Source organism: Neolamprologus multifasciatus, chromosome 18, assembly GCF_963576455.1.
Source record: "Neolamprologus multifasciatus chromosome 18, fNeoMul1.2, whole genome shotgun sequence".
In the NCBI taxonomy this organism is placed as follows: Eukaryota; Metazoa; Chordata; class Actinopteri; order Cichliformes; family Cichlidae; genus Neolamprologus; species Neolamprologus multifasciatus.
Window position 1 is genome coordinate 29,913,096 of NC_140456.1, and position 23,359 is coordinate 29,936,454.

A 23,359-nucleotide genomic window follows, 5' to 3' on the forward strand; every position below is an offset into this window, starting at 1 on the left:
TCATTCAGACCAGTGCTTTCAGATGACCTTTTAGTTGGAGCACTTTCAAAGGCTGCTTGGTTTAACTAACTATAAATTATGAATTAAGGCAGTGTGCTTATTAAGTGGATGATGGGACATAGTCTTCTATCTTCTATCTGTTAAGTGATGATGTATGAAACCTGCTTCTGGGTCCAAACTACACTGTGCTCATTAAGGCTGTTGTCTTTTTAACGTGTTTTAATACTTTGTATCTTGTTCTATTTAATCTGAACAAACCCCTAAAAATAGTCACTGTCTGCCTCTCACGGTTTTATTATCACCATTCATCTGCAGCATGTTTTAAAGCTCAGGCACCAAATATTAGGTCAGAATAGAATAGGTCAGAAAAGAATCACTCTGAGGCTAACAAAGATTTGAATGGGTACATAAAACTGGGATCAGGAACCAAAACCATGCAGAAGTATATTGCAGAGTTGTGGAGTTTAGTCCGTTTACAGCATCTATTTGCTGCCCTGCAATTGTGTTTGTCTCTACCCATCGGAGTCTGTCACGTTAACTTTTATTTAGGGGGAAAAAAGGTTAGCGTTCACCCTTCAGTGTCAGTGTGCTAATGTCTTTATAGTATCCTAACCAAGCTCTGTATCTAGCCACCACATAGCACACCGTTATATACCAGCTAGCCCAACTTCAGTAACCCTACAAATGTTGCTGCTGTTTGGTTTTCTGTCTTCATTTATGTCCGAAGTGATAGTAGAGTTGTACCTTTCAGTTCGTCAGAAATCCCTCAGTCAGAACATGGTATGTCATCTTTAGATGGAAAGCAAGCTAACTGTTTGCTAACTTCTAATCTTCTAGATGTTAAACTTTATTGTTACCCCTGGCAGTGCAGCCACACTGATCATTTTATTAAAGATGAAAGAATTTAGACAGTTTTTTAACTCTCAGTGATGCCGCAGTGTCCATTTGAGGTTGAGAACTGAAGGAGAGTTTGAAACTGGAAGTGTTTAATGACATCAGACTTAAAGAGCGAATAGAACCTTTAAATCTCTGCACATGCCAGAGCGCACTCCCAGTATTGAATAGTATAGATTCTGGTGTATGCAAATCATATGAGCGTGCACACACAGACACACATCCACACATACTCTGGCATGCATATAAAACATGCATTATTGATTTGTTTCACCTTTACAAGTGACTTTGGGGGCTTTTCCTGCAGCAGATGTTAAGCTTTTGTGATAAGGGGTTAGTGGGGGCAACTTTTCGGATGGAGGAGACCAGTGAGGAAGCGCTGGTGGCAATAACACAAGTTGCCATATAACTAAATGACAACTTCCATCTTGAAGAAAAGTTATGCAAAAACACACTTTCCATTCAAAGAGTTGGGCGCTACTTCCACAAAGCTACAGGTGCAAATGGAATGATTTAGTGGCTCCTGTTGCATTAAAAAAAATTATATATTAAATTGCACATGTGTGTGCATGTACTGAAGAATGAGCCGGTCCAGCTTTGTGAAGCAGCAATGCACTGAGAAGCGCTAACGATCTCATACCCACAACACCCCTACTCACACAGACACACACACACAGACACACACACACAAATCGTTCGCTCGCATCATGGCCGCCATCAGCAGGAACCAATCAGATTTGATGAATAATTCAATATTAAAGAGGGTGTGACCAAGGCAGGGAGGGGGCGAGGAGGGAGTGGTGGAGGAGGGGGGCATTGCCAAGAAGTGGGCCTTTTTTGGAAAAGGGCCTGCTGTTTGTGTGTGTGAAAGTGAGAAAAGTGGGAGGGGAGTGTGTATGTGTGTGTGTGTGTGTGTGGTGGTGATGGTGGTTGGGGGGGTCTGTCACAGTAGACTGCATCCACAAACTGGCTGCAGATTAGATTACTGAGGAGAGGAGAGTAAGGGGGGAGGACAGAGCGGAGGGAGAGAACAGGGCAAAGAAGGAGGCAGGATAAGATAAAGAAGGAGAGGAAACAGGAAAAAAAAAAGAATGTTTTAATACGTCTGCATTAAAAGGTGTCTGAATCCCGGAGCTCCTCCGAGGAAAAAAACTTAAAGGTGCATAAAGTAACCCTGCAATCATTTTTGCATTAACTTAGATTCCTTTAGGGGAAAGTTAAACCACAAATTACAGAACGCTTTGCTTGACCTTTGCTTTAAGAAACAGAACATATTTGAGCTGCTTTTATGACAATTTGCGTCTTGTTGTGCCGACGAGCATTAACAGCAATAAATCAGGTTTGTGTGCTGTTAAAGTCCCGTCACATGCTTTCTTCAGACGAAGCACCGCGAATGTACCAAAATTTAAAAGCCAGCACACCGCAGAGGTCAGTTCGGGGCTATGGCACGCCAGGGTCTTGTGTGAGGCCGATTGTGTGTATTTGTGTGTCCATATTAAAAAAAAGAAGAAGAAATGTGTGTTGTGTTGCCAGGTGTGCTGCAGTTGTATGAGGCTCAGCGGAGTTTTAACACAGGGGTTTTTATTGGCTGAGCTGATGTCACCGAGGGAACAAAGTGGAATTCCGGAACCAGTGCATGTGTGTGTGTATGTGTAAAACTTTCATTTTAAAGCAACCACTTGCCTGCAAAGAAACATCCTTTCATTTGAGTGTTATCCTTATTACATGCTTCTAGTTTTTCTCGATAAATAAAGCAGCAGTGGAAACAAGCTGGTTATTATATGTCACCGTGTTAGCAGGTGTCCTATTATAGGAGACAAGATGAAATCACTTTTGAGGCTGGAGAATATTTTGCAGAGTGCTGCAGAGGGATTCCTCTCATCTCATCCTCGCTCCTTCATGTGTCTTAAACCAGCTCAGTTGTTCATTTGTGTAACCTGCTCATGCACACACAAACACACACACACACACACACAAAAGTGATCTATGTTGAAATGGAGTGGCTGGGCAGACAAAAGGCTCGACAGGAAGCAACTAATCCTTGATCTGCGCAGCATCGCAACAATGACTGCAAGAGTCACACCAAGTGACACACACACACACGCACACGCACACACGCACACACACACACACACATAAGTAGACAATTGCTGCTTGCTTCCAGTTACCACCCAGAGAGAGAAAGGGGGTGGGGAGTTTGCATAAAAGAGCGACAGTAAATAAATATTTTCATATTCCTTACAACAAGAAATATGAAAATATTTCCTTTCTTTTTGCTTTTTGTTTCAAATAGAAGCCTTTAATAATTATGTGCTCACATGTTATAACTGCTATATGAGGAAAATATGAGTTGGATGCATAAAGGCTGTTATTGACAGGGAAAAAACTCCACACACACTCCTCACCCTGGGGGAGCTGCCAGAAGGGCAGAAGGGCTCACACTTGAGGGTAAACAAAGCTACCGCAAGCAGGACAGTCCCTCATGGTCCTGTGTGTGTGTGTGTGTGTGTGTGTGTGTGTGTGTGTGTGTGTGTGTGTGTGTATGTGTGTGTGTGGCACACATTGGCAACTGACAGGGAGGCAACATGAGAGGGACAAGCCTTTTAACATCTGGCTAAGCACTGACAGGAAGATGCACACACACACACAAAGACACACACAGGAGAGCAGGCAGGCGAGTCCCAGTCCTAATTATTAGAACACTCTTACTTAACTTAACCCTGCCACTAGACCGTGACAGGCAGAGATGGAAGGATTGGTGGTGGTGGTGGGTGGGAGGGATAAGAGTGAAGAGCAGGGCAGATTGTTTTGTGAGGACAAGGAGAAGGATGAGTGTTTCTGAATCCTTTCTGAACCCAAAAAGGAATGGAAAGGACCAAAAAATATACAATGTTTTAAAAAACAAATAAATCAAAGACAGAAAGAGTCCACGTAGAAGAATTTTGCTTGACTGACAGTCAGTCTGTGGGAATTGGGGTGCAGGAATCCCACAGTGATGACCGCTAACAGCTAAAGATGGACCAAAAAAAAAAAAAAAAACCCCGAACCAAGACAAAATCTGTTTTGACACCCGCTAACATCATCCATCATCCCTTTCTGAGAACTTCATTGCTCTTTCGTCGACAGTTTATTTTTCTCTACCGTGGATTTTTTTTCTTCTTTTGTGCGACTCGGCCCCAAAAAGAAACAACACACATGACATTTGCTCTGTTTTAGATGAGGGTGAACATAAACACACGCGAAAAAAGGAGGCGACACCAAAAAAAGAACAGAAGAAAGGCGAAGAGGAGGATGCAGAGAAGGAGTCTTGCTGTGTGTTTTAACAGCTGTGCCTGATGTTGGTTGATGGGAATACAGAGAGAAATTGGACTTTTAAACCCATTCCCTTCAAATAGAAAAGTCTCCAGCAAGGCTTTGAGGTCTAATTTCTGGATTGATGATTAGGAAGCTCTTGAATAAAGATCAGATTTCGTAGGTATTATCACTATCTACCTGTCTCGGTCATGTTTTCATAAGAATTCTTCTGCTTTTATTTCAGTCCAGCAGCTGGGATCTGCATTTCAGCTCAACATCTCACCATCCTGTTTCTTCCTATCCTTCCTTCCCACTGCTCTTTCATCCTTTCTTTTATCTGATTCTACTCTTCCCTCCTTCATACATTCCTTCCCCTCATTCAGTTGCTACAAAAATTTCTGGACTTTGTTTTCCTGCCAAACGTTTCTGCTCCTTTTTTAAATTTAACATTTGTCATCTAAATAAGGCTTTTCACCTACTTTTCCTGTATGTAAAGTGTGTGTGTAGAACATAACACAAAAGAAAAGAAGGAAAAAAAGGCAAGGAAGTTGGACTAGGCATTTGGGGTGAGGGTCAATGTAAATCTCTCAGCCTTGTAAATGTGGAGAGCGGAGAGAATGTAAACAAACAGACTACAGCTGTCACACACTCTTATTGGGAGACACACACACAAAAAAATAAACGGGGAGAGGAAGAGGAAAAGGATGGGAACATGGGGGAAAGATGCGGGAAAAAGAACGAGAGAGCGAGAGGGAGAGGGGGGCAAAGATGATGGAACGTGACGCTGACACGTCACGCAAAACCATCAAATCCCCTCCACAAACAAACAAGTACACTGCAAGGGTGGATTGTTTCATTTGTCAACACTCGCATTAATACCAATCACACATCCCATAATTCCTTTCTCTCATTTACTGACATAAACCCTCATCCACTTTGTATTCCTTCGCTCTTCTGCTAAAATCCCACAGTGTGAATACAGTAAATGGTAATAGCTTTTACCATAATATGACATGCATAGTCTTCTTAAGGCATGATGGGGCCTTTATGTGACGGTTTAGTGGCTGACAGGTTAGCAAGTTTAGTTAACAGCCAACGTGCCTGCCGGTGCAGTGGAGGGATTTAAGGAGGCTTAGCACAGAGTAGGCCACTGTTGCTTGGAGTGGCATGAGGCAAACTCCATGCAAAGAAGTTAGGGTTACATTGTTTTTCGAGTTTTTCAAAAACCTTTTTTTTTAAGTTTAGAGAAAAGGAAATCTCGCATTCTAACCTGGGATTAACTTCCATGAGACGTGACTGAAAACAGGGGTGAAAATGGGTTGAATTTAAGTGTAAATTCATTCATGAACAACAAGATCTGCATCCTCCCGATAGCATCCTCCCGATAGCACTGAAGTGAAGGCATTGCGAGCACGATAGATAGATAGATAGATAGATAGATAGATAGATAGATAGATAGATAGATAGATAGATAGATAGATAGATAGATAGATAGATAGATAGATAGATAGATAGATAGATAGATAGATAGATAGATGGCTGACACTAAATTAGAAGAACCTGCTAAATCAAGCACAGAACTAGTTCAGGCAGGCCACAGAGACAATCCCAATCAGCTAGCTCACAGCAGCTCACAGCTCAGTTTATACCCCTGTACACATCCAGTTGATCATCTTCATTTATTTAAGCTGCTTTAACCTACTCAGAATTGTTGTGCATCTGCAAGCCACTTGGCAACCTGCTTAATCAGTATCATACCTGCTGCCATAACTGCTCTGCTCTGTTCTTTTCCTGTGGCCGACTACTGTATGCAAAGCTTTGTAAGTAATTAGAGATAACACTGGCAAGCTGGACTCTGAAATCTAACTTAGGCACCTATTGGAATTTTTTTTTTTTACTACAATTGTGGAACAAGCAAGTTTTGAACTTAATCTTGTCAATAAGTCACATGCAATTAATTTAGTGTTTTGGAAGGGGAGAAGGATATCAGTACTTTATTAGCAACCATAAATTAGACCCATGCCTAGATAAGGTGCAGATTTAATGGCTTACATGGACTCAAAGTTCCCTGAAATTTACAATGTCACTTCTACACTGGATGCACTCTTATGAGCTAAGCAGGACAGTTTAAGCAAACTTCCTTGGAGATCTGAGGATTTTTTTAGTTAAGAGTTTAAAACATTACACCTATAAATGAAGATTAGCATGATATCTTAGCTTATGTATTTGACATGAGGAAATGCCTGTCAATAATAATGACATTTTTTAGACCACACTCACGGTCACCACTGTATGATCCTGAACATTAAAAAAACTCTTTTTTTTTAACAGTGGGAGTAAAAAATAGCCTCATGTATGTGTAAAAAAAAACAAACAAACACACACAGAGAGAGAGGCTGCTAGTTAGCTAATGCGTGTGTGAAGCAGCAAGGGCGCTGTTCTCATGGGATTGTACCAAAGTGTTGTTTGTTCTTTACGCCTCCCCTGGATAGCCAAAACCAGTGAAGGAGAACCCATAATTCTTTGCTGTAAGCAGTGCCTCTGCACATCCAATTGCATTAGAAGCCTATGGTAGAGGTGCCGGCTACTTGTGCCAAGATTTAACCTGATTAGATACAGATTCAGCCGTTCCAAAAGACAGCACAGAAGCCCTGTACCCATCTCCCATTCTGTCTCTGCCCTCAGTCTTATTGCTCACGAATTATGAGCACATCGTAGTGTGTTACTCACCATTCAGAGTTCTCTTGAGCAAGGCAGTGCAGGTGTGCCTTAGTGCTGCCACAAACAGATGTTAAGCTTCACGTGAAACAGGCCTAGATTTCAAGCTAAATCTGGAACATAATGAACCTCACATACTCTGTGAGATTTTTCTCTTTTCCTTCTCTTTGTTCTCGTTTCCTTTTCTCTTGCATTTTGTGTACTTTGATATCTTTCTTTTCCTTCTTACCCTCCACCCCCTGCAAAAACCACTGGGTGTCATCTTCCCAATTTCCTCCTTTCTGTTCCTCCTCCCTTCATTCCACTCTTTCTCACCCTCTCTGTCTTTCCCGCAGTGGTCTTTTTCATCGGATCAGTCTCAGGTCGTCGCCTCTGTCTCTCATGTGTTCCATCAAGGATGCATCCCTCAAACACACACACACACACACAAGATCAAAGATGGAAGAGGATTGGGAAAAGGAAGAGTGAAGAAAAAGCCGACAAAGGTGAGACACTGTGTTAAGTTAAAAGAAGAAAAGCTGAATAATTAAAAACACCAAAAAAGGGAAGTCTGCCTAAATTATACACCATAAGCACGTCGCCGTCTGCCTCTCTCCTAATTTGTCACTGGGATCCGATACAGCTTGTTGACATGTGTAGGAGCTGTCGGCGCTCATGCTAAAAGCTGTTTGTGGAAGAGTGTTTGCCCATGCTTGCGTATTTGCGCTTGGAATTCTTACAGCTCCTCTTCCACCTTCCTTTTATTGCGCGCACACACGCAAACGCGGCTTGCCAAGCTTTTGGGTATGTGGGTAAATCTTTTGGCAACAGGGCTGCCAGCGTGGAGCTATGATGAATGCTGATGGCAAAGAGCATGGCCGGTCTCTGAACCAGTCACTCACACATGCACGCACACACACACACAGACACACACACATGCTCACACACTAATCAGATTCCCAGTGCATGAGGGCCAAATGGCATCCTTCCACTGGTGAATGCTAATGTGACCAGTGGAGCTTGTGGGCTTTTGAAACAAGGATATAGGGAAAGCTGGGAGAGATGATGACAGGAAAAACATTGATGTGATTGTTTATTGGTGTGTGTGATGCTAATGTGTGAACATTTGCATTCTTTTACACACTGCAGCAAGTTGTACTTTGAGTTAGTTTAGAATTACAGTGGACTCTGTGTGCCTTTATGTGTAAATCGGTTTAGTTTGCAAGCCTTATTATTATAATTGCATGTAGAATAATGGGAAAATTTGCCCTTCTGCATCACTGTATCAGTTTGGGTTTTTTAATGCAAGATTATTATATTTTAAGTTGTGATTTTGCCATCTGTCATATCTGAAACAATTTATCTAGAACAGGTTTAATGTATAATGCAAAAAACCCTGGCTCAGTCATTGCATGTGTATAAATTTGTCATCCGTACAAGAGAAAATGGGGATTTATTCGGGTTTATCCTGGAAAACACCCTTAGAGCAATAATGTGTTAGATATTTTCAACATGGTTTAGAAAGGTGACACACATGTCAACGTAAAGTGTTTGAGTGTTGTTCCACTAGACGCCTCCAACACATTACCAATGCCCCGGTATTCCTGGTTATAGATTTTCCAGGTGCCTAATTCAGGAGGGATAACTACGAATGGATATTCTTTCACTGTGTGTGTTGATAAAGGTTGAAAGCACCAGTCCATAATCCCTCATTAATGTTAGTACTGTATGTTATATGCTCATACTGTTAGGTTTTCACTAATTTACTTTTTCCTGTGGTTTGTCACACTTGTGCTTGCATAGTTTGATGTGGCTAAACGAGATGTGGAACAGATATGAATGGTTACTTACAGCGTTCAATGCGGTCCTCAGGACTGGATGAAGTCTCTCTATCAGACAGGAGGCCTGACACAGCGAAGATCTTTTTCCCACTGTCTTCCACTGCTTTCAGGGCGCTGCTGGGGGAGCCCCCGGGAGGGATCTGTGCACCACCAAAGTCGTACTCTTTCCCTTCAGCATCAGAGTACCGCAGATGGGGTGAAGACTCTGCATCTAGGCACCCTTTGAGGCGCTTGGCTGGGGTGAAAGCAGACTGATACCCTCCTGGTGCCCCATCCCGATCTTCTGGAGGCGATGCAAAGGGCCGGAAGGCGCCAACGCCGCTGTGATTCAGCATGCTGATGGGCGAGCAGTCCAGGTTAGGTGGGGCAAACTGATGATGGAGGTGAAGGAGGGATGGAGGAAAGTCCCTATTGGGAAACCCTGGTGGGACAGCGCCTTGGCGGTGGTACATTGACGCAAAAGTGTAAGAGCCATTGTTGAATGGCAAATGGACGTCTTTCTCCACAGAAACTGGCACACCAAAGGGACGCGGCTGCTGGCAGGGAATGGAAGCATCGCGAGAAGCTTCGGCTGTGGAGGCCAGGACCATGAGAGCTGGGGAAGCCAGGGGATTGGGCAGGTAGGAGGAACTCTCCATCTTGAAAGCTGCCCGGTGGAGGTCCATGTCTGGATTGACAAAGAAGGCTGCGGGAATTTCAGAAGGAGGAATTTATTCCTCCTCAATGAGATTAAAAACAATGTCCAAGACCCTTGGAAAGGGCCTGAAGAAGTAAGGGAATCCGGGTTGGAGACTTGAAGGTTTTGGCTTGTTGAAGGAAGGGGCTCCAAAAACAGCCCTTAGTGAGAAAAGAGTGTTTTTGAAGAAAATGAAGACTCAGCCAACGTCTGTTCAGATTAGCTTGAATTCAGTTCATTTCTCTGCAGTGGAACTAAAGTTTTCTATTTTGCCTCTAACCAAAGAACCAAACTCAAACTCTGTTCAGTTCAGATCATTCCATGCCTCGTATATGCCATTGGGCATGTTCTGTTATTCACTAAAGTAGCAGTCTGGATTAGGTTAGTGCTGATATTAAATACAATGAATGTTCTAGATAACGTTTTTTCCTCTCTCCTTCCTGATTGCTGGATTTGTTGGTTAAGTTGAATGTTCTGGGACAGGTGGATATCTGTAGGTCGTCAAAGCCGATTCCGCATCTTCAGGGGGGGTCACCAAACTGAGGACACACAAAACACAAGCATTAGATTTCAACTGAGACTCAAGGCTGTGCATAATGTTTCAGATTCAGTGTAAAATAACCTTTCAACTGAAAGCTTCCCATAAACTAATTTAGATATTCAGGTATTTACTTGAGACTTCTCGTCAATTCCGCCATTTTTGGTAGCTCAGAAACGTCCTGGCTGTGCCTGCAGAGGGCTTCAAATCAGCTCATCTGTTTCTTTATATCCACAGTAAAAATGTAAATCCCTCTGCACACCCTCTCACATTTATCTTAGACCTCCTCATCTTTCCTTAATGATAGGTACTTTCAGAAACAAGAGGCGTGCTGCTTTTCCAACAAAGATCGATGCCTTGCTCTCAGTATGTATGCAGTGGAAAGGAGAGGAGCTGAGTGGAAAATTTTTAATAAAGAAGCTGCTGGAAGCCAAGGCTTGAATTCAAAGCCTTTGGGGGACAGAGTGTTCTTAAGCACTGTTGTTGAAGCTACAAACTCAAAACCTCTTGGGAAAAAGTGTCCTCGAGTTGACACTGTTGATCAAATCCTGTAAATCCCTGCCCTTTGACAAAAAGCCAAGAACTTTTTCAAGCCACAAACTTCTCTCAGTTTGCCCTCCTCTTTTTTCCTCCTTCTCTTTAAAAAAACTTCTATAAACTGTTTCCACATCACATCTTTCCATTACGATCTCTGCAAACCTCTACGTCTCATCTCTTTCCAAATGCCCCCCTCCTTGTCCTCCATCCTAATCTATCCATCCCCTCCTCCTCTTCTTCCTCTTCTCTCCATCCACATCTCCTCCTCTCATCTCCCTAGCGCCAGCTATTCTCCCTCCCTCTTCCATCTCAGATCTTGGTCTAAGCCGCTTATTCTTACCATCTCCCAGGATATTATTGGACCAGAACCACTTGTCTTAAGATAAGGACACACACACATCCACACTTCCACCCACACCCACACATGTGATAACAGCCTGTGTGGCTCAATGTTCAGCTCAGCGCCCCGACTTGGTGGGGCGAACACACTCTGCATCCTCGCAGGCTATGCTACCCTATCTCTCCATCTAACCACTTTTAATTCCCCCCCAATTTTAATCTGTCCTCTCTTTCTTTTTACATCTCTCCTGTCAATCTCTTCTCCTCTCATCCCTCCCATCTCTCCCTCTCTTCCCCATCTCTGCCTCCCTCCCTTCTCCCTTGAGTGATTCAGATGGGTGATATCATATCAGGCCTCGCCATCTGCCATCCACGAGCCAGAGGAAATCTGACTGAGTGAATAAATTAGCCGTACTTGACCCCACGACCTCTCGGCATCCGTGGCAACAGACTAGAATCTTTCCCTCCCGGGGATTAGATTGTAGCATGCGATTGGTCGGTCAGAGGAACGCAGAGAGGCAGCCGATGAAACGACAGAATAACGCTGCAGAGATTTTTATCCCCAAAGGGCAATTTGAAGGTGGCTGCCTTGTTAAAGGTCCAATATGTTAAGATTTAGAATAGGTAAAGATGTGCTTGTTACAAATACGCAGCGGTGGGATTTAGCGCTAGATTAAGAGAAAATATGCATAATTTAACAGCTTATCAGGAGTGATATGACGTGTACCATGTATACGTATATATTATCCCCCCCAAAAAAGCAATCTAAAGTCTCACTCGTGCCATCAAAATTCGACACTCATGCAACTTAAAAAAGGTCAAACGTGAAGCCTTGTGCATACATAAACACACAACAAATACAAACTCACACAGTATCAAGTAGCAGCCTCTCTAGACAAGGTTCAAAGCTGTGTTGACTAGCAGCCAACATCAAAGGAGAAACTCCCTGGGAAATGAAAGGAGAAAATCTTTTATAGCTATCAGCTGTCCACAACACTCATTCAAATCAATTTCCAAACCTGATCTCGGCTTTGGCACGCTGCTCTGCCTCCCACACAGAAACGCACACACACACACAAACATGCAGAACAACAACTGCCAAGAGAAAGGAGAAGGCCCAGAGACAGAGAGTTTGGTGGGGGAGATGTTTTACATTACCACAAATGTACAGTAGACCAGTAGAGAGTGTTGAGAAGGGCTTACAATAACACACCTCTCTGGTCTGGACTGATGCCACAGAGTCGCATTACACGCCTCACTCCTAGCCCACCAACGCCCCTTTCCACGCTCTCTCTCCTCTATCGCAGTCGATACAGGAAATAACACCTTCCATAAGTGACCACAACAAAACTTGCTTTCTTTGTCCCACAGCTTCCTCTGTCTCTCAGTATACCCACTGCTCCTACCCGCTGTCTTCACGCCGTATATCAGATCGCTCTTTCTCCTCTGTAACCTCTAAAATAGGAGTGTGTCTGAGGTGTTGATAGCAAGGTAATACACTGATAAGTACTAAGATATTTCAATTTTATTATCATTACCCAACAGGCCGGCGGGCAGCGAGTGAAGGGCCGCCAACGTGAAGCAGCCAATCCAATAAGAGAACACTAGATATTTCCTTACAGGCCGCAGCAGGAGAGGAGCGAGTCGAGGGAGGGCGAGAGGAGAGATGAGGAGACGGCGGGAGATGAAAAATTAGAGGTGAGGAAACAAGGAGAAGAAGAAGAAAATAGATAAGATAGTGAGAGGTGAGGAACAGAGGGAAGGAAAGGGTGTGATAACAGAGCAAAGGGTACATATCTCATCTCCCAGGGTGACTCACATAATCTGGCTGCTTTCTGGCTTGGTGGTCCTGCATACGCACAAAAGCATGAGTGTGTGTGTTTTCGAGGCCTTAAAATCTGTGTATTTGTAATATTACATGAAAAAAAGTGTCAAAAAGCTTTTTTTTTTTTTTTTTAACTTCATCACTAAAAAAACAATCATAATTCTAGATGACATACACCTATGTATATCATCAATATACAAGCGCAATTACATCTAACGCAAACATGCATAATGTCAGTCCGTGCCACTTACAATCCCATTTGCCATTGATGGATACCACCCACACAATGTCTGACACCGGGTATATGCATTTTATAATAGAAAATGTCACAGGGGAACATTTACCACGCTGTCATAATTTGATTACAGTGTGCAAGAATGATACAGCTGTCAGGGCGATATTAAATACAAACAGCGAGAGGGGCTCTTCACGTCGAGTCTGCACTTTAAGTGACAATGTTGTACCAATCTGCGAAATTGCGGTGTCAACAACAATGTGCATTTACATCATTCTGAGAGGGAATCTTACTCAGAAATTATGAGTTACCGGGAGGTGGGCAGCAGGTGGAGTAGCAGATTCCACATAGGATAACTGGTGAATGTGGCCATAAACGTTATTATTGGTTTCTTAAGATAATCATTGAATTTTATATGATTGCTTTGTTAGCTAAAAGGAAAAAAAACAAGAGTTGGAGACATTTTAATGGTGGAATCATGAATGCAAGACATCCCTTCAGGTCAGCAATAATCTGACGCTTTTCATAAGTTAGGATCACTATCTCTGCCTCCCAGATGTTGCAGTGGATTACCTCATTCATCAACATGTGGAGTATAGAGACCTAAACAGCTTGGAATGTTAGGTTCAGAGACGCAGCAGGGAAATTGAGCTCCAAACAACTACACTAGTGACAAAGAGCAAGCTTTTTTTTTTTTTTTTATCGGAGCCTTCCTTTTTGTTGACTGCTTGGAATAAATATTTTTCCCGCATGGCTGCTTCGAGTGTGTAACTGACGCTTTTTTGCTGCTCCAAAGCGGCGCTGAAACTTGTCAAATCAAGTTTTCCAATGTGCCGACTTGAGTTTTGGAATGGAACGGAGAGGAATCCAATTGTTGTTATAAAAATATCCTGTCGACTGTGACTGGTGTGTGTGCGCAAGTGCGCATGTGTGTGTGTGTGTGTGTGCAGGGGTGTCTGCAAAACTATCGGGAAGCAAAGCAGTTTTTTTTCCTCTCTAATGGAGATGGAGAGAAAAGCAGTCAAAACCGCAGGCCTGTCTAAATGTCTGTGTGTGTCTGTGTGTGCGTTAGCGTGCACCTCCCAGTCGGTGGGTATATTTAGAGATTGTTGACAAGCATGAAAGTGCCACTCTTACATTCTATTACAAGACAGGCCAAGCTGTGTCATTCATCGCATCTCTGTGGTGGACACACACAAACACAGATTCACTCACACATACCAAATCATGTATGTATAGACAAATGAACGCTAGAAAAAATCTGCACAAAGCCATGCAGCGTAGTTTAACAGACGCCTCCATGCTGAAGTCCTGGCTTTTGACTTTAACACTGTGATGAGCATATTGTGTAAAAGCGAGACAGCAAAACTCAGAGAACAAAATATTATCTGACACTTCAGATACAATTTACAGCTCTTAAAATCCATCCTAAGCTTCTGCAATCTATCCTGAAAGCTTTGGTACATCATGTTTTAGCATAATCATTTCAACGTACACTATTAAACCTCAGCATGTCAGCACAGTTAAATAGATGCTACATTAAAGGTTTACACACAATATATATATTTATTAATTATATCTAAATATCTATATTCTTGGTAGCAGTCATTTTCATAGATAGGAAATCAAACATGTACCCAAAAAAATCATAAAACACACACTCTCTCTGATCTCTTCAGGTCACAGTTTGGGGCATTTCAGTAAACAGGCATAGGTGGCTTTTTAACTAAGCATCCACATAATGTGTAATTGACACGAGTGAGCTCTGGTGCCTTCTCTGAATAAGTCATTAACATAAATCTGTGCTGCCAGAAACGACAAAAGCTTTAAGCACAAACAAAGCTATAGGGTAAGCCACACTGAGAGCGCGCTGCATCAGCCGAAAGTAAAGACAAAACACTGCTATTTAAAACCCGACGGTCAGATATTAAATATTTGGCTCTGTACTGCTCACATAGAGGGAAACATAAAGTAAACTGTTGGCTTGTATAAGGACAGTGTGCTTGTGCGTGCATTTTAGCATAAAAAAGTGTGAGCTGACCTGCATACAGGTCCGCTCTGTATTCCAGACAGACAGCAGTGTTTGTGCTCTAGTAGATGTTTCTGTGTGTGTGTGTGTGTGTGTGTGTGTGTGTGTGTGTGTGTGTGTGTGTGTGTGTGTGTGTGTGTGTGTGCGTGCGTGTGTGTGCGTGTGTGTGTGTACATGCGTGTTTGCTGATGTCCGAAGCAACAGTCGATACTATTGAAATCTACTCATTCATGTCTGGCCGCGAGGCAAAGCTCAAACGTCCTTGTGAATAAGAATCACACGCATTTATCTCTCTCCTCTCTCTTGTTCTCGCTCATATTATTTGTCCTTGTCTTTCCGTTCGCCTCTAAAACCCTAATTTTGTTTCCAAATGTCTTTTGAATATCTCTTCTCGTGTTTCTTTCCTCCCCTTTTTCTTCTTCGCTCATCCTTCTCTGATATGAAATCTGTAGCCACATTATTTGCTGCAGTCAACAGCTGCTGCAGTTAACCGCAGATGTATGCATCAGCAGTGAAAAATATTGCAGTTAGATTTAATAAGAGGAGCACGCGCACACATACAGATATGATCTTGGGGTGGATAATGACACAATATTCACCAGTAAAATCAATAATGATTGGACAAGAGCGCGATGTACTCTGTAGATTTTGTTGACTTTTTTTCTCGCTTAACCATGAGCGATTTATTCATTTTGTGTTTTCATTCCAAATGTTTAAATGCAGAAATAAAGAGAGTCTGTGTGTTTTTTTGGTCTTTCCCAGAAGCTTTCTGTGACATTCATTCTGCAAAGAAAAAAAGGGATTTCTTTCTCAAATGAGTCTTTGTGATTTCTGAGACGCAGAGTCATGGCCTGCACACAGAAATGATTCTGGACCTGTGGCAGGGATTTTTATTCATGGCAGCAGCAGCAGCAGCAGCAGCAGCGAGGCCTACTTCAGCGGGGCCAGCTAATTCCTGGTGTCAGGCAAGGCTAAATGGGAAAAGCACACTGTTCCATAACTCACGGATCACCATCATCAAAGGTAATTGCTGGATTCTTGGTTTAACAAAGTATCTGCATGTTGTTGTTTTTTTGTTTGCTCGAATAATGTTGTTAATTTTTGGATGTATCGAATTTGATGCAGATAAACACAGCTTTTCATAGAATTAAACATATAGACCACCCTGTGCTCTTTAGTTCTTTTAAACCACTCTCTGTGCTTTATCTAAGTTGCTGTTAATATGGAAGGTGTACCTGAGTTTATGACAGTGAAGTTAAAACCAGAAAAGACCGTCTTCTGTTGAAGACATAATCCTTATAAATTCTGACTTTTCAAATACAAAAGAGCCAAACAGGTGGCATGCTTGCTCTCCATCCTGCAGGAGTGGAACTGACTGTGTGTGGCACCAGCCACCCTCCTATGAGTCTTTATTGCTGTGCCGGGTTGTACAACAACAGCCACTAATCTAGCAGGCTGGCAGGCAGACAGGCGGCTGGCCGGTTTGTTCTACAGGCTGCGTGCAAGCCAATTAGCTCCAGTTTAACAAGGAAAAACTGTTGCCAGGTACACTGTTTTCACTTACAGCTTTTGCTGCAATATAATCCTCTACTGTGCAGTAAGTATCAATGATATGACCAGAGAGAAACTTCTGTTCACACCGATGATCCTTTCTGCTCATCACAGAGGTCAAAAGTCGGCCTCAGGCGGCAGGAGGATGCTCAAGCAACAACCAGATCCTTTTCTTATCATAAGCCGTCCACAGAGCATAAAGTGGCTATGTGGATATCAGTCTGCTTTGTGTGCAGATTTGTAGATGTGAAAAGGCGACGCTTCTGCAGGTGTGTGTGCACATTTCCACACTGGCTGCTTAGATCACCCTCCCAGTATCAGTCTTGTTTCCTTCTTGCCTGGATGACTCGCTGGCCGCAGAGAAAAATGATAAGTAGGCTACACGAATAGCGCCTGTGTGCAATCGATGGACACAAATGCACCAACGGTGTCTTCTGGGGAGGTGTGCGAAGGAGAGAGGAGCGAGAGAAAGGGGGGTGGTGGGTGAATATTAGCTTATTTTCCAAGCAGGGAGCCTGTGATCCGGTTCATAGTGTAATTGACGGATAGGGGGGAAACCTGAGAGAGATATGATGTGGCGGCTGGGTGGGGGGGTTGGGGGGGCAAAGGTGGTGGTGCAAGGGGATAGAGACAGACGCACAGAGACACAGAGCAATATGGAGAATAGAAAGTATCTGACACCCGACACAACTCTCTCCCCGCCGCCACCTCCTTCTCCCCATTAGGCTAATTCTTTGACTTTCTCTTGTTGCCAATAATGTCTCCAAGTGATATTTCCCTCTATAACGGCATTACCAGTGGCTGCCTTCTCCAATGCAATCAAACCATTAAACACACAGTGCCGCATCCCCTCCATGGAGTGATTTCCGTCCAGCAGAAAAATGACTGAACGTGAGCTACTCCCCTTTCCTGTCATCAATAAAAGGAATAATTGCATGTTTGCAGAGAGAGGATAAACTTTAAGACTGCACATGAATTCTCATTTACTGGTTGGTAAAAGAAAAAATAATTACATCAATATTGGAGGCCTGTATTCCACATAGGTCCTTAATATGATTTAATAATGCTTCCATAGCCAATAAAATAGACAAAGCACATTCATTCATGTTAAAATATCTAGTATGATTTTTTTTTCTTAAATATAAATCGATAGATATGATGACATGAAAGTAATTTGTACAAAAAACAAAACAAAAAAACTATAAAATAAAAACTTTTGCTTCAAGTTCAAATATGAAGTATTATACAAATCAATCAAAACCTCCTCATAAAAAAACAACTCTCTGCATTGCGGACAGGCTGCAATTTCCAGGGAGGGAAAACATTTGGTGGGTTTTGATAAGCGCGACAGCCCTACAATATCCAGCCATTAAATGATTGCATCCGGCTCTCCGCACTTAATTACGGTGATTATATCAGCGCTAACGCGACAACAATGACACAAAGTTTTAAGATGCAGACGGCGCAGGACGCACTTTCTCTCCAAGGAGGGCCTCGCTCTCGTGTCTGCGTGTTCAAACACTTGTTATTTACCGGCGACGCGTTTATTTCAATTACCCGTCTGCATGTCAAATAAGCTCCAGTGTTTATTAGCACAACAAAATATAATAAAACGCACTCTGGATTTCGGATGCGTGGGGGGAGGGAAGGAGATGTCGGATAAGTGGAGAAGGACCTGGTTCTGCTTATAATAAAGGATGAGGAATTAGTGCATATTGATAGGACTTAATAAACGGGGGGGGGGGGGGGGGGGGCATCATCAAACTAGTCGAGACTGAGCGGATCGTGGTTAATTTACTATGGGAGAGAGAAGGGGTGGGGTGCGAGGGGGGTGTTAATGCGCGCGTCATGACGCCTTAGTATTTCCAAATGTGAGAAGTGGCCTCTGTTTGGATGAGAACGAGTTTGCGCGGATCTGAATGACGGTGAATTTACAGCGGGTTTATTTTGGGAGCTGTTCACAATGAAATGAGAGGTGGGGGGAAAGTTGGAAGGGAAAGAAACGCTTCTTGCAACAAGTTACAGTCCCGCCTTTAGGGGAAAAAATCTTAATTACTGTCCTCCTCCAGAGAGACGAACAAATAAAACACGGGAAGCAGCAGAAAAGCTTCTCACACGGCGGCAGAGGCGCACAGCATCTACATCTGATTATAGATGTGATTCTGGAGCGATCAGCGGTGCCGCAGTGAAAGCAAAAGTTTAGCCGGTTTCCTGATAATTAAGCAGGCGGGAGGATTTCCTTTTATTCGGAACGCGGCGCTTCTCTGGATTCCAAATGAAAGAACACCTCCCCTCCCTCCCATGCAGCTATCGATCCGGGAAAGAGGTGTGAAATGGACATTAATTTTTAGTCCACTGCTCTGTGCGCAAAGAAGGGGAGCAAACGAGATCAGCGGCGAGCATTAACAGCTGACTGCTGAGGGAGAGGAACACAGAGATGGCAGGAGGAGGGGTAGAATCAAAAGCGCTGACGAATAAATCATCTTTCGTTAGTTTTTCCTCGAACTCGAACTTCTCTTTTGTGCGCCTGCAGACTTTTTATGTAGGAAGGGCAAGGAGGGGGAGAGAGAGACAGAGAGAGGATAGGCCTAAGTAAAAAAAATAATAAGAAAATAAGAAAATGAAGTATTTCGATACTTTCAATTACAAAGTGCACTTAAGTTCTTTCCCTTAAAAATAATTAATTAATCCTTTCATATTTTTGGATACATACATTATAAACTATTCTCATTATTCTTGTTCTCTGAATTTAATAACAGAGAGCACAAAAAAGTTATAAATGAAGAAAAAAAATAAGAATTATCTTAAAGTCAAATAAATACGTAAAGTATTAAACGGGCGTTTTAAATTTGCCTATGAAGCAAAGCCTGCTTCGTGTCAAATGACACGAGAAATAAGCGGCAGCCTATGAATCACCAAGTCTTAAAACAGCAGCCAAAAAAATTAATAAAATCATACATCAGCGTCTGCGTGACAGAGCTTTACAGTCAGGCACGTTTAATTTGAAAAAAGTAACTATTTTAAAAATAATCACAATTAGTATACAGATAAAAATACAACTTTAAATTGCCCAAATTAAAAATAATGCCAATTATGCCAATGCTCTTTTAGTCCAGCAAGAGAAGCTGGACTAAAAGAGCCTTTAAATTAGAAACACTTTAAAAAAATTAAATTAGTTTAATACATCATTATAAGTTTCTTATTTCAAATGTAAAAATTTAACTGTGATTTGAAGTTTATTTTAGAAAACTGACACCACCACCTACGCAAAAAATGAACCTACTACTACATGCATGGATATCAACTTTGGAATATTAGTGCTTTGAAATGTTATACAATAACACATTGATATATGGGGGGAAATGGATAAGTATCGGAGCTTTTAGTGGAGAAATGATACCGCTAAGTATGGAAGAAAGGAACGTTTTCTTCACCGGTAAATGAGAGCAAAATAAATTACAAAATTGTTCTGTCTCCATCGGAAGCCTCGGCTATAAATCACTGTTATCTATATGAGTAATTGGACATAATATGTCAGCAGCACATGTTGCCGTTTAAAAGATAATTATTGCTCGCTAATGTGCTTGGCTGGAAAATGAAAAAGGTTCGGCTGCTCTTTAGAAGTCAGGCCTCGTTGATCTGACAATCAATAAAATCAATCGAAAGTGATTCACCAGATCAGTGGATCTGGACCCGGAGCACAGTTTCTGATTTTTATTAATTAATTCATTTATTAATTTACTTATTCATTTATTTATTTTGGAGGGGCTATAATTCAGTCATCACCGCCGTGAGTTCAATGACCCGCCTCGAGTCCACCTTTGCTCCAAAATACGTTTTTACGCGCGATTTACTGCCGGCGCTGAGAGGACTTTTTAACTTGGAAATTACTGCTAATAGGTGTGCCGCATTTTTCCCAGACTCCTAATTTTATTATTCGCTCTCAGAAGCGTTCCGTCTTTGCCCACTAATGCGCGTGGATGAGGGCGCGTGCTCGAGAGCTCTGTTGTTTCCTTCTATGAAGTCCGTCATAAAAAATATAAAATAAAATAAAAAGTACTGACTGACAAGGCCAGAGTGCAGGGAGACTGCGAACAGAAGAGTGAGCAAAAGTTAAATATATATATTTTTAACTATTAACACGAGCTGTTTGATTCCATGAGTCCTTAATCATTTAGAGAAATGGAAACAAATAAAATTCAACACGTCAGGCCTGAAGTGAATAGAGGAAACGCATAAACTACACAGACTATAGGGGCGTGACATCTGTTTGCCAAAGTGATACTTAAATAAAAGAAACGATCAAGTTAATTGTTAATGTCAGTAATAATTACTTTTATTATTTTTCCCGCCGATGAAGCACTGAAAAATGTTACAAATCTGGTCTTCCATAATGCAAACGCAGCAGCAGCAGCAGCGGGAGCTGCCGCTTAAATGAATCCGCACTTTGCCTCTGTGTGCTCGGCCATGAAGCTGGAAGGCCCCCGGGATTTCCACCGGCTGGGTGCCGCATATCTAGTTTAGGGGGAAGGATGTAAATTGCACTGTGCTCCCTAGTTAACAGGTGTTTTCCAACAGAGTTTAGGCCCGTGTGTGTGTGTGTGTGTTTGTGTGCACACCCTTGCGTGTAAGCGCAAGGGAGTACACAAAGTGGCACTTTTTCTGTTTAAATTTACGCCGTCTGTTTCTGTGAGAGCTTCATTTTAAGAGCAGTATTTACAGCCGCTCGTGGCGGCAGAAGTAAATGCAAAATCACCTCGGCGTCTTTATTCTCCTCCTTTTTCTTGTTGTCCTTTTCAAATAATTCTTCAGTAATTGTATGATTTGAATAGATAATCGATATAAATATGAGTTCCAATTTTAAGATTAAAACGCAGAAGAGTTTAGAACGATGAGTGATGCCAAAGCTGTGGAACAGAAGTCCTTCATAAACTCCTCATTGCGCTTTTTGTGATGCATTAAAATCTGACTGATGTGAGTGTTTATTAAACCCCAGCTAACGGAGCCAATATGCGGCCGTTTGAGCCCCATGCCCTCATCATTACGAGCGTTAGTGCTACAGAGCAACAATAACTTCCACTGAAAACCGCCGGTGGAGGCATTCAGTGAGCTGGAACCCCTGTAACCTTCATGGGAAGAACTAAAGCCGAACTTTTAAATAAATATAGTCACAGCAGGCCCGCGACTGACGCTTATAATCGCCGGTTAATAAGACAAAAGTGGTCCCAGAGGAGGAGCAGAAATAATAAGGCTGTAAAATTTTATTTCATTTCTCTGACTGCAGGCTTTGGCGATAATTCAGGTGGCTTCCAGCAGCTGTGATCCGTCTTTATCTCCAGTGATGATGTTTAAAGTTTACAAAGTTCAGCCTTTGGTTGCAGTGAGATCGCGCGGTGCGGCTGTAGGGCGGTCGTGTTCGGCCATGGTAATGTACGCACAATGTCATCCACACACGCACGAAATAATGCGAGTGCTTTCAAGAATCTTGTTCTTGTTTGGGGACCTCGCATATGCGCATGCACGCGCGCATACATAAAGAGGCAAACAAATATAAACGCACACGCATTCACGAAGAGATTTGTTTATATAATTATGTGTGTATATATATATTTCATTCTTTTCCACGCGTGGAAATCTCCTCGCGCAGCACTTACGGCGCACAAATCCCCGAAAAAAAAGTTTCCCGACTCGAAACGCGCTTCCAAAGCGGAGAGAAGCGGCGGAAAGGTGTGGAAGCACAAACTGTGTGAGCTTCAAACCCAACAATAACAACAACAACAGCACAAAAAAACTCCGAGTGTTACTCACCTTGCCGTGGATGAATCCGCTTTTCATAAAGACGACTCCCGGGTTTCCGGCTTCTTCTTCTTCTTCTTTTTTATCCTCACAAAAAGCTGAAAACTTTTCTGCGGGTAGAGTATCAGCAGCTCTGGCCCCTGTGGCTCTTGCGCAGCAGCGCCGGAGATAACGGGAGGCGCTTTGGACAAGCAAAAGTAGTTAACACCTCCCTGTTAGTTTACCAAAGAGCAGCCGGAGAGGAGGAGAAGAGCGCGAGGGAGAGAGAGAGAGAGAGAGGGGAGAGAGAGAGAGAGAGGGTGACTTTCCACAGACACACTGTAAAGTGGGTATCAATAGCGCAATCGCGCGTGCAGCCCCTCTGCCGAAACACCGAGAGGGACGATCAGTGCGAGAAAGAGGACTGAAGCCGGCGAGAGAGCGCAGGATCGCAGAGACAGCGGCAGGCAGTGGTGGCGTGAGGGGGGAGGGTGGTGTGAGAGTGTGTGTGTGTGGAAGGGGGAGGGAGGGGGGTGCTCAATAGCGACGTGTGTGAGGCTGGAGCTGGGCTGCGCGAGGCTCTGAGAAGGGAGTGTGGGGGTGGATGGGGAAGACGGGGGAGGGAGCGGGTGTCCAGGGTCCAGTGCGCTCTGAGGTGCAGTGCTGCCGCGCAGCGCTCGGGTCGCTAAATGACTGACAAACACACGCAGACCGTCTGTGTGCCCCGTCTCGGGTAAAACTCCACACTTTCACTTCATAATCGTTTGCGAACCATTTTGATGTGAGCGTGTTTATCGTGCGTGGCCTTCACAGCGGCCCGAGTCAGGAAAGCTCTCTTTCCTTCCCTGGGAAGGAACGAAAGAAAGAAAGATATTCTTTTAGTAATCTAAAAGTGTTAATATCCCGAGAGCGTTTAATGTGCGTTTAACATTCCTGTCGTTTTAATAATTTAATCTAAATCGACGTTTCGTTTTCTAATTCCACAAAAATAAAACGTAATTAAGGCCTTAAAAGCACTTAATGTTTTTTGTTTTTTAAGTTTTTGTTTTTCTTTAATTTTTTTGTTGGGGGGGGGGGCGGGCGGGGGTTGTTTGTTTTTTGTTTTACGAATGACCAACCTCGCGCATG

General features: G+C 42.9%; 1 protein-coding gene across 5 annotated transcripts in view; it reads right to left on the bottom strand.

The window, feature by feature from the left end:
* rnf220a (ring finger protein 220a) overlaps nt 1-22,662 on the bottom strand; it is a 159,185-nt gene extending 136,523 nt beyond the window's left edge. For 2 of the 5 annotated variants that reach the window (XM_085139634.1, XM_085139633.1), the window contains exons 1-2: nt 22,265-22,655; nt 8,737-9,941 (exon numbers count right to left, since the gene is read on the bottom strand). In XM_085139634.1, coding sequence (XP_084995760.1) covers nt 8,737-9,391 — 655 coding nt within the window. In that variant the 5' untranslated portion in view covers nt 9,392-9,941; nt 22,265-22,655. Of the gene's footprint in view, nt 1-8,736; nt 9,942-22,264 lie in introns of all 5 variants that reach the window. The other 3 variants (XM_085139632.1, XM_085139631.1, XM_085139630.1) reach the window with 3 other exon arrangements.
* Between the last annotated feature and the right edge of the window lie 697 nt (nt 22,663-23,359).